General features: G+C 42.8%; 1 protein-coding gene across 1 annotated transcript in view; it reads left to right on the forward strand.

Annotated features, from left to right (window-relative positions):
• The window catches only part of LOC128692835 (disintegrin and metalloproteinase domain-containing protein unc-71), a 740447-nt gene that overhangs the window by 218770 nt on the left and 509190 nt on the right, over positions 1 to 12487 (forward strand). The window contains exons 4-5 of the mRNA XM_070093277.1: positions 5213 to 5289; positions 6299 to 6371. Coding sequence (XP_069949378.1) covers positions 5213 to 5289; positions 6299 to 6371 — 150 coding nt within the window. The remainder of the gene's footprint in view (positions 1 to 5212; positions 5290 to 6298; positions 6372 to 12487) is intronic.

Here is a 12487-nt window from a genome sequence, read left to right on the forward strand (position 1 = left end):
TAATTACAATATTGTCAGCTGTGTTTTGTTGTTGTTGTGGGTAGTGGTAGTAGTGGTAGTAGTGGTAGTGGTGGTAGTAGTGGTAGTGGTGGTAGTAGTGGTAGTGGTGGTAGTGGTGGTAGTGGTAGTGGTAGTAGTGGTAGTGGTGGTAGTGGTGGTAGTAGTGGTAGTGGTGGTAGTGGTGGTAGTGGTGGTAGTAGTGGTAGTGGTGGTAGTAGTGGTAGTGGTGGTAGTAGTGGTAGTGGTGGTAGTGGTGGTAGTGGTGGTAGTAGTGGTAGTGGTGGTAGTAGTGGTAGTAGTGGTAGTAGTGGTAGTGGTGGTAGTAGTGGTAGTGGTGGTAGTAGTGGTAGTGGTGGTAGTAGTGGTAGTGGTGGTAGTAGTGGTAGTGGTGGTAGTGGTGGTAGTGGTAGTGGTAGTAGTGGTAGTAGTGGTAGTGGTGGTAGTAGTGGTAGTGGTGGTAGTAGTGGTAGTGGTGGTAGTAGTGGTAGTGGTGGTAGTGGTGGTAGTGGTAGTGGTAGTAGTGGTAGTAGTGGTAGTGGTAGTAGTGGTAGTAGTGGTAGTGGTAGTAGTGGTAGTGGTAGTAGTGGTAGTAGTGGTAGTAGTAGTTGTAATATTAGTAGTTGTGATAGTAGTAGTAGTAGTAGTAGTGGTAGTAGTGGTAGTGGTAGTGGTAGTAGTAGTTGTAATATTAGTAGTTGTGATAGTAGTAGTAGTAGTAGTAGTAGTGGTAGTAGTGGTAGTGGTAGTAGTAGTTGTAATATTAGTAGTTGTGATAGTAGTAGTAGTAGTAGTAGTAGTGGTAGTAGTGGTAGTGGTAGTAGTAGTTGTAATATTAGTAGTTGTGATAGTAGTAGTAGTAGTAGTAGTAGTGGTAGTAGTGGTAGTGGTGGTAGTAGTAGTAGTGGTAATAGTGGTAGTGGTGGTGGTAGTAGTAGTAGTGGTAGTAGTAGTTGTAATATTAGTAGTTGTGATAGTAGTAGTAGTAGTAGTGGTAGTAGTGGTAGTGATAGTAGTGGTAGTAGTAGTAGTGGTAGTAGTAGTTGTAATATTAGTAGTTGTGATAGTAATAGTAGTAGTAGTTGTGGTAGTAGTGGTAGTGGTGGTAGTAGTAGTGGTAGTAGTAGTGGTAGTAGTGGTAGTGGTGGTAGTAGTAGTAGTAGTGGTACTAGTAGTGGTAGTAGTGGTAGTGGTGGTAGTAGTAATAGTAGTGGTAGTAGTGGTAGTGGTGGTAGTAGTAGTGGTAGTAGTAGTGGTAGTGGTGGTAGTAGTAGTAGTAGTGGTAGTAGTAGTAGTGGTAGTAGTGGTAGTGGTGGTAGTAGTAGTAGTAGTGGAAGTAATAGTAGTAGTAGTAGTAGTAGTGGTAGTAGCAGTAGTGGTAGTAGTAGTAGTGGTAGTAGTGGTGGTAGTAGTAGTGACAGTAGTAGTAGTGGTAGTAGTAATAGTAGTAGTAGTAGTGGTAGTAGTGGTAGTAGTAGTGACAGTAGTAGTAGTGACAGAAGTAGTAGTGGTAGTAGTAGTAGTGATAGTAATAGTAGTGGTAGTAGTAGTAGTGACAGTAGTAGTAGTGGTAGTAGTAGTAGTGATAGTAGTAGTAGTGGTAGTAGTGGTAGTAGTAGTAGTAGTAATAGTAGTAGTAGTGACAGTAGTAGTAGTGGTAGTAGTAGTAGTGATAGTAGTAGTAGTGGTAGTAGTGGTAGTAGTAGTAGTGACAGTAGTAGTAGTGGTAGTAGTAGTGATAGTAGTAGTAGTGGTAGTAGTGGTAGTAGTAGTAGTAGTTGTAATATTAGTAGTTGTGATAGTAGTAGTAGTGGTAGTAGAGGTAGTAGTAGTAGTGGTAGTAGTAGTAGTGGTAGTAGTAGTAGTAGTAGTGGCAGTAATAGTAGTGGTAGTAGTAGTAGTAGTAGTGATAGTAGTAGTAGTGATAGTAGTAGTAGTAGTAGTGGTAGTAGTAGTAGTAGTAGTGACAGTAGTAGTAGTGGTAGTAGTATGATAGTAGTAGTAGTGGTAGTAGTAGTAGTGGTAGTAGTAGTTGTGATATTAGTAGTTGTGATAGTAGTAGTAGTAGTAGTAGTGGTAGCAATAGTAGTGGTAGTAGTAGTAGTAGTGACAGTAGTAGTAGTGGTAGTAGTAGTAGTGATAGTAGTAGTAGTGATAGTAGTAGTAGTGGTAGTAGTAGTTGTGATATTAGTAGTTGTGATAGTAGTAGTAGTGGTAGTAGTAGTAGAGGTAGTAGTAGTAGTGGTAGTGGTAGTAGTGGTAGTAGTAGTAGTAGTAGTAGTAGTAGTGGTAGTAATAGTAGTGGTAGTAGTAGTAGTGATAGTAGTAGTAGTGATAGTAGTAGTAGTGATAGTAGTAGTAGTGGTAGTAGTAGTGGTAGTAGTAGTAGAGGTAGTAGTAGTAGTGGTAGTAGTAGTAGTGGTGGTAGTAGTAATTGTGATATTAGTAGTTGTGATAGTAGTAGTAGTGGTAGTAGTAGTAGTGGTAGTAATAGTAGTGGTGGTAGTAGTAGTAGTAGTGATAGTAGTAGTAGTGGTGGTAGTATTAGTAGTGATAGTAGTAGTAGTGGTAGTAGTGGTAGTAGTAGTAGTAGTGGTGGTAATAGTAGTGATAGTAGTAGTAATGGTAGTAGTAGTGGTAATAATAGTAGTGGTAGTAGTAGTGATAGTAATAGTAGTAGTGGTAGTAGTAGTAGTGGTAGTAGTAGTAGTAGTGGTGGTAGTAGTAGTGGTAGTAGTAGTAGTAGTGATAGTAGTAGTAGTGGTAGTAGTAGTAGTGGTAGTAGTAGTAGCGGTAGTAGTAGTAGTAGTAGTAGTAGTAGTTGTAGTAGTAGTAGTGGTACTAGTAGTGGTAGTAGTAGTAGTGGTGGTAGTAGTGGTAGTAGTAGTAGTGGTGGTAGTAGTGGTGGTAGTAGTAGTGGTTGTAGTAGTAGTGGTAGTAGTAGTGGTAGTAGTAGTAGTGGTAGTAGTAGTAGTGGCAGTAGTAGTAGTAGCGGTAGTAGTAGTAATAGTAGTAACAGCAGGAAAAGTAGCAGTATTAACAATAGTAGTAGTATTAGTAGTAAAATCAGTAGTAGTAATAACAGTGGTAGTAGCAGTACCACTACCACCACCAACGCCAACCACCAACCACCAACCACCACCACCACCAGTACCCCAACTAACACCTGCTTCTCTCTACTCCCCACAGAGTAACCACCACCACCACCACCACCATCACCACCAGTACCCCTACTAACCCCTGCTTCTCTCTCCTTCCCACAGAGTAACCACCACCACCACCACCACCATCACCACCAGCACCCCCACTAACACCTGCTTCTCTCTCTTTCCCACAGAGTAACCTCCACCACCAGTACCCCACTAACACCTGCTTCTCTCTCCCTCCCACAGAGTAACCACCACCACCACCACCAGTACCCCCACTAACACCTGCTTCTCTCTCCCTCCCACAGAGTAACCACCACCACCACCACAACCAGTACTCCCACTAACACCAGCTTCTCTCTCCTTCTCACAGAGTAACCACCACCACCTCCACTAGTACCCCCACTAACACCAGCTTCTCTCTCCCTCCCACAGAGTAACCACCGTCACCAGTACCCCCACTAACACCAGCTTCTCTCTCCTTCCCACAGACTAACCACCACCACCAGTACCCCCACTAACACCAGCTTCTCTCTCCTTCCCACAGACTAACCACCACCACCAGTACCCCCACTAACACCAGCTTCTCTCTCCTTCCCACAGAATAACCACCACCACCACCAGTACCCCCACTAACACCTGCTTCTCTGTACTTCCCACAGAGTAACCACCACCACCACCACCACCACCACCACCACCACCACCACCACCACCACCAGTACCCCCACTAACACCTGCTTCTCTGTACTTCCCACAGAGTAACCACCACCACCACCACCAGTACCCCCACTAACACCTGCTTCTCTACTCCCCACAGAGTAACCACCACCACCACCAATACCCCCACTAACACCTGCTTCTCTCTACTCCCCACAGAGTAACCACCACCACCACCACCAGTACCCCCACTAACACCTGCTTCTCTGTACTTCCCACAGAGTAACCACCACCCCCACCACCAGTACCCCCACTAACACCTGCTTCTCTGTACTCCCCACAGAGTAACCACCACCACCACCACCAGTACCCCCACTAACACCTGCTTCTCTCTACTCCCCACAGAGTAACCACCACCACCACCAGTACCCCCACTAACACCTGCTTCTCTGTACTTCCCACAGAGTAACCACCACCACCACCAGTACCCCCACTAACACCTGCTTCTCTGTACTCCCCACAGAGTAACCACCACCACCACCAGTACCCCCACTAACACCTGCTTCTCTGTACTCCCCACAGAGTAACCACCACCACCACCACCAGTACCCCCACTAACACCTGCTTCTCTCTACTCCCCACAGAGTAACCACCACCACCACCAGTACCCCCACTAACACCTGCTTCTCTGTACTTCCCACAGAGTAACCACCAACCACCACCACCACCAGTACCCCCACTAACACCTGCTTCTCTGTACTCCCCACAGAGTAACCACCACCACCACCACCAGTACCCCCACTAACACCTGCTTCTCTGTACTCCCCACAGAGTAACCACCACCACCACCACCAGTACCCCCACTAACACCTGCTTCTCTCTACTCCCCACAGAGTAACCACCACCACCAGTACCCCCACTAACACCTGCTTCTCTCTACTCCCCACAGAGTAACCACCACCACCACCAGTACCCCCACTAACACCTGCTTCTCTCTACTCCCCACAGAGTAACCACCACCACCAGTACCCCCACTAACACCTGCTTCTCTGTACTCCCCACAGAGTAACCACCACCACCACCACCAGTACCCCCACTAACACCTGCTTCTCTCTACTTCCCACAGAGTAACCACCACCACCAGTACCCCCACTAACACCTGCTTCTCTCTACTTCCCACAGAGTAACCACCACCACCAGTACCCCCACTAACACCTGCTTCTCTCTACTCCCCACAGAGTAACCACCACCACCACCACCAGTACCCCCACTAACACCAGCTTCTCTCTACTTCCCACAGAGTAACCACCACCACCAGTACCCCCACTAACACCTGCTTCTCTCTACTCCCCACAGAGTAACCACCACCACCAGTACCCCCACTAACACCTGCTTCTCTCTACTCCCCACAGAGTAACCACGTACATCGCACTTCCTACAGAATCAAAGCCTTCAGTCATGTGTTTACTGTCGACCTCCAGCTCAACACGTAAGAAACTGTTCCTTTTTTTTATCTATACTTAAATGTTCAAAAGTAACTTATTCTCGCTACTTAATTGACTAAGAGTAGCTTCAGTTCACGAAAGTGTTACTTAAGTGTTTGTAAGTGGCTTGCCACATCTGAATACTAGTTACTTGGGACTTTTTTTAAGTTGACTAATGCTTGTGATTGCTTGTTAACATTATGTACTCTGTGATTGTTTGTTATTAGATGTGTACTTGATGATTGTGTGTGTTTGTTAAGCAACACGTACTCTGTGACTGTGTGTTAAACAACATGTACTCTGTGATTGTGTGTTTAAACAACACGTACGCTGTGATTGTGTGTTTAAACAACACATACTCTGTGATTGTGTGTTTAAACAACACGTACGCTGTGATTGTGTGTTTAAACAACATGTACTCTGTGATTGTGTGTTAAACAACATGTACTCTGATTGTGTGTTTAAACAACACGTACGCTGTGATTGTGTGTTTAAACAACACGTACGCTGTGATTGTGTGTTTAAACAACACGTACGCTGTGATTGTGTGTTTAAACAACACGTACGCTGTGATTGTGTGTTTAAACAACACGTACTCTGTGATTGTTTTTTAAATATCACGTACTCTGTGACTGTGTGTTTAAACAACATGTACTCTGTGACTGTGTTTGAACAACACGTACTCTCTGACTGTCTGTTAAACAACACGTACTCTGTGAATGTGTTTATCAGTGAACATGTATCCTGTAGACTATAATGAGTAAGACACATGTGCAACACCTAGGTGTCTGAGAGACGTTGCACCCTGCACCACAGGTGCAGGAAAACCGAGTCTTACACTGTGTGGTAGAAGCCAGTGGGGAAAAACATAGCGGTGCAGCAGTTGTAGAGGTGGTCACATGTGAGCGGGGGCTTTCCCCTCATCACTGTCAGGTGTAATGATATATGTTATCCTCGTCAGGTGTTATTCCTTTATGTATTGCAGACTGCAACTGTGCTGTTGTGTTGTTGCAGGCAATTGCTGTCTCCCAGTCTGATGGCTCACCACCGCGCTGCAAGAGACAGGTCAAGCCAGGTCGATCACCAGGTAAGAAAGAAGTCTTGTTATATTCACGAACATTAAGTCTTTAAGACTTAATTTCTCCGTTTAGTTAGGTAGCTTTCTCACTGATTCTTGTATATATTCTAAATTTAATGAATTTCTTCCATAAATTATTTATGCAATAATGTTTCAGAGATTTATTATACACATCAATGTCATAATACACTAATGCATAATATATATATATATATATATATATATATATATATATATTTTTTTTTTTTTTTTTTTTTTTTTTTTAAAAAAGTCGGCCGTCTCCCACCGAGGCAGGGTGACCCAAAAAAGAAAGAAAATCCCCAAAAAGAAAATACTTTCATCATTCAACATTTTCACCACACTCACACATTATCACTGCTTTTGCAGAGGTGCTCAGAATATAACAGTTTAGAAGCATATACATATAAAGATACACAACATATCCCTCCAAACTGCCAATATCCCAAACCCCTCCTTTAAAGTGCAGGCATTGTACTTCCCATTTCCAGGACTCAAGTCCGACTATATGAAAATAACCGGTTTCCCTGAATCCCTTCACTAAATATTACCCTGCTCACACTCCAACAGATCGTCAGGTCCCAAGTATCATTCGTCTCCATTCACTCCTATCTAACACGCTCATGCACGCTTGCTGGAAGTCCAAGCCCCTCACCCACAAAACCTCCTTTACCCCCTCTTTCCAACCCTTTCGAGGACGACCCCTACCCCTCTTTCCTTCCCCTATAGATTTATATGCTTTCCATGTCATTCTACTTTGATCCATTCTCTCTAAATGACCAAACCACCTCAACAACCCCTCTTCTGCCCTCTGACTAATGCTTTTATTAACTTCACACCTTCTCCTAATTTCCACACTCCGAATTTTCTGCATAATATTTACACCACACATTGCCCTTAAACAGGACATCTCCACTGCCTCCAACCGTCTCCTCGCTGCTGCATTTACCACCCAAGCTTCACACCCATATAAGAGTGTTGGTACTACTATACTTTCATACATTCCCTTCTTTGCTTCCATAGATAACGTTTTTTGACTCCACATATACCTCAACGCACCACTCACCTTTTTTCCCTCATCAATTCTATGATTAACCTCATCCTTCATAAATCCATCCGCCGACAGGTCAACTCCCAAGTATCTGAAAACATACTCCTCCTCCCCAATTTGATATCCAATTTTTCTTTATCTAAATCATTTGATACCCTCATCACCTTACTCTTTTCTATGTTCACTTTCAACTTTCTACCTTTACACACATTCTCAAACTCATCCACTAACCTTTGCAATTTTTCTTTAGAATCTCCCATAAGCACAGTATCATCAGCAAAAAGTAACTGTGTCAATTCCCATTTTGAATTTGATTCCCCATAATTTAATCCCACCCCTCTCCCGAACACCCTAGCATTTACTTCTTTTACAACCCCATCTATAAATATATTAAACAACCATGGTGACATTACACATCCCTGTCTAAGACCTACTTTTACCGGGAAGTAGTCTCCCTCTCTTCTACACACCCTAACCTGAGCCTCACTATCCTCATAAAAGCTCTTTACAGCATTTAGTAACTTACCACCTATTCCATATACTTGCAACATCTGCCACATTGCTCCTCTATCCACTCTATCATATGCCTTTTCTAAATCCATAAATGCAATAAAAACTTCCCTACCTTTATCTAAATACTGTTCACATATATGCTTCAATGTAAACACTTGATCTACACATCCCCTACCCACTCTGAAGCCTCCTTGCTCATCCGCAATTCTACATTCTGTCTTACCTCTAATTCTTTCAATTATAACCCTACCGTATACTTTTCCTGGTATACTCAGTAAACTTATTCCTCTATAATTTTTACAATCTCTTTTGTCCCCTTTCCCTTTATATAAAGGGACTATACATGCTCTCTGCCAATCCCTAGGTATCTTCCCCTCTTTCATACATTTATTAAACAAAAGTACCAACCACTCCAACACTATATCCCCCCCTGCTTTTAACATTTCTGTCATGATCCCATCAGTTCCAGCTGCTTTACCCCCTTTCATTCTACGTAATGCCTCATGTACCTCCACCACACTTACATTCTGCTCTTCTTCACTCCTAAAAGATGGTATACCTCCCTGGCCAGTGTATGAAATTACCGCCTCCCTTTCTTCCTCAACATTTAAAAGTTCCTCAAAATATTCTCGCCATCTACCTAATACCTCCCTCTCCCCATCTACTAACTCCCCTACTCTGTTTTTAACGGACAAATCCATACTTTCCCTAGGCTTTCTTAACTTGTTTAACTCACTCCAAAATTTTTTCTTATTTTCATTAAAATTTCTTGACAGTGCCTCTCCCACTCTTTCATCTGCTCTCCTTTTGCACTCTCTCACCACTCTCTTCACCTTTCTTTTACTCTCCATATACTCTGCTCTTCTTATAACACTTCTGCTTTGTAAAAACCTCTCGTAAGCTACCTTTTTCTCTTTTATCACACCCTTTACTTCATCATTCCACCAATCACTCCTCTTTCCTCCTGCCCCCACCCTCCTATAACCACAAACTTCTACCCCACATTCTAATACTGCATTTTTAAAACTATTCCAACCCTCTTCAACCCCCCCACTACTCATCTTTGCACTAGCCCACCTTTCTGCCAATAGTCGCTTATATCTCGCCCTAACTTCCTCCTCCCTTAGTTTATACACTTTCACCTCCCTCTTACTTGTTGTTGCCACCTTCCTCTTTTCCCATCTACCTCTTACTCTAACTGTAGCTACAACTAAATAATGATCCGATATATCAGTTGCCCCTCTATAAACATGTACATCCTGGAGCCTACCCATCAATCTTTTATCCACCAATACATAATCTAACAAACTACTTTCATTACGTGCTACATACCTTGTATATTTATTTATCCTCTTTTTCATAAAATATGTATTACTTATTACCAAATTTCTTTCTACACATAGCTCAATTAAAGGCTCCCCATTTACATTTACCCCTGGCACCCCAAAATTACCTACTACTCCCTCCATAACATTTTTACCCACTTTAGCATTGAAATCCCCAACCACCATTACTCTCACACTTGATTCAAAACTCCCCACGCATTCACTCAACATTTCCTAGAATCTCTCTCTCTCCTCTACACTTCTCTCTTCTCCAGGTGCATACACGCTTACTATAACCCACTTTTCACATCCAATCTTTATTTTACTCCACATAATCCTTGAATTTATACATTTGTAGTCCCTCTTTTCCTGCCATAGCTTATCCTTCAACATTATTGCTACTCCTTCTTTAGCTCTAACTCTATTTGAAACCCCTGACCTAATCCCATTTATTCCTCTCCACTGAAACTCTCCCACCCCCTTCAGCTTTGTTTCACTTAAAGCCAGGACATCCAGCTTCTTCTCCTTCATAACATCCACAATCATCTCTTTCTTATCATTTGCACAACATCCACGCACATTCAGACTTCCCACTTTGACAATTTTCTTCTTCTTATTCTTTTTAGTAATCTTTACAGGAAAAGGGGTTACTAGCCCATTGTTCCCGGCATTTTAGTTGACTTTTACAACACGCATGGCTTACGGAGGAAAGATTCTTATTCCACTTCCCCATGGATATAAAAGGAAAAGTAATAAGACCAAGAACTATTAAGATAAAATCAAAGAAAACTCAGATGAGTGTGTATAAATAAACGTGTCCATGTATGTGTAGTGTGACCTAAGTGTAAGTAGAAGTAGCAAGACGTACCTGTAATCTTGCATATTTATGAGACAGACAAAAGACACCAGCAATCCTACCATCATGTAAAACAATTACAGGCTTACGTTTTACACTCACTTGGCAGGACGGTAGTACCTCCCTGGGTGGTTGCTGTCTACCAACCTACTATATATATATATATATATATATATATATATATATATATATATATATATATATATATATATATATATATATATATATATATATGAAAAAACGAAAGTCTTTAAAATATATTTGAACGAGGTTGAATGAATTACACTCGAATGAAAGATATTTCATATACTTGCATGAAAAATATATTTCAATAACTATACTGTGTATCTCTCTCTCTCTGTCTCTCTCTCTGTCTCTCTCTCTGTCTCTCTCTCTGTCTCTCTCTCTGTCTCTCTCTCTGTCTCTCTCTCTGTCTCTCTCTCTGTCTCTCTCTCTGTCTCTCTCTCTGTCTCTCTCTCTGTCTCTCTCTGTCTCTCTCTCTGTCTCCCTCTGTGTCTCTCTCTGTCTCCCTCTGTGTCTCTCTCTCTCTCTGTCTCTCTCTCTGTCTCTCTCTGTCTCTCTCTCTGTCTCTCTCTGTCTCTCTCTCTGTCTCTCTCTCTGTCTCTCTCTCTGTCTCTCTCTGTCTCTCTCTGTCTCTCTCTCTGTCTCTCTCTGTGTCTCTCTCTGTCTCCCTCTGTGTCTCTCTCTGTCTCCCTCTGTGTCTCTCTCTCTCTCTGTCTCTCTCTGTCTCTCTCTCTGTCTCTCTCTGTGTCTCTCTCTGTCTCTCTCTGTGTCTCTCTCTCTCTCTCTGTCTCTCTCTCTCTGTCTCTCTCTGTCTCTCTCTCTGTCTCTCTCTGTGTCTCTCTCTGTCTCCCTCTGTGTCTCTCTCTGTCTCCCTCTGTGTCTCTCTCTCTCTCTGTGTCTCTCTCTGTCTCCATCTGTGTCTCTCTCTGTCTCCCTCTGTGTCTCTCTCTCTGTCTCTCTCTCTGTCTCTCTCTCGCCTGTGACACTCTCTCACCCGTGACACCGTGACAATGTGTCCCCCCCCCACCGGCTGTTACAACCCACTAACATAACATTTCTCTTCTCTGTCATATAAATTATGTTAATTTTCAATATAAATAACTGGCGTAATCGCTTCTATAATTCTAAGTGCATGTAGTTGCCTCGTTTATTATATCATATTTCCTATAATCGTGTATAATTATGTAGTTAGCGATATTTTAATGACTGACGACTACACGAGGGTTATTTGCGACGTTTTATCCAACTATGAAGGCTCTTGATCCAACGAATCGGAGCGATCACAGCTTGAAATCAACGCTGGTCAGTCTTACTTAAAAAAAATAAAAGTTTGGATTTATTTTCGTCTTTTTTAAGTCCCATTTTGCTTTTTTTTATGGGAAAAATTACGGGATTTTTCACTAATTTTCACCTGACAATTTCTGAAAGTCTCGTCTGACCGACTTCAACCCTTCACAATGACACTTCTGAGGAGACTTGTACTTGATGTGCTGGTGTATTTTAGGATACCTTTCAGGGATCATTGAGGTACACTAGACTGGGGCTATGTAATACGGGGATACCTTTCAGGAATCATTGAGGTACACTAGACTGGGGCTATGTAATACGGGGATACCTTTCAGGAATCATTGAGGTACACTAGACTGGGGCTATGTAATACGGGGATACCTTTCAGGGATCATTGAGGTACACTAGACTGGGGCTATGTAATACGGGGATACCTTTCAGGAATCATTGAGGTACACTAGACTGGGGCTATGTAATACGGGGATACCTTTCAGGAATCATTGAGGTACACTAGACTGGGGCTATGTAATACGGGGATACCTTTCAGGGATCATTGAGGTACACTAGACTGGGGCTATGTAATACGGGGATACCTTTCAGGAATCATTGAGGTACACTAGACTGGGGCTATGTAATACGGGGATACCTTTCAGGAATCATTGAGGTACACTAGACTGGGGCTATGTAATACGGGGATACCTTTCAGGGATCATTGAGGTACACTAGACTGGGGCTATGTAATACGGGGATACCTTTCAGGAATCATTGAGGTACACTAGACTGGGGCTATGTAATACGGGGATACCTTTCAGGAATCATTGAGGTACACTAGACTGGGGCTATGTAATACGGGGATACCTTTCAGGGATCATTGAGGTACACTAGACTGGGGCTATGTAATACGGGGATACCTTTCAGGAATCATTGAGGTACACTAGACTGGGGCTATGTAATACGGGGATACCTTTCAGGGATCATTGAGGTACACTAGACTGGGGCTATGTAATACGGGGATACCTTTCAGGGATCATTGAGGTACACTAGACTGGGG

Source organism: Cherax quadricarinatus, chromosome 3, assembly GCF_038502225.1.
Source record: "Cherax quadricarinatus isolate ZL_2023a chromosome 3, ASM3850222v1, whole genome shotgun sequence".
Classification (NCBI taxonomy): Eukaryota; Metazoa; Arthropoda; class Malacostraca; order Decapoda; family Parastacidae; genus Cherax; species Cherax quadricarinatus.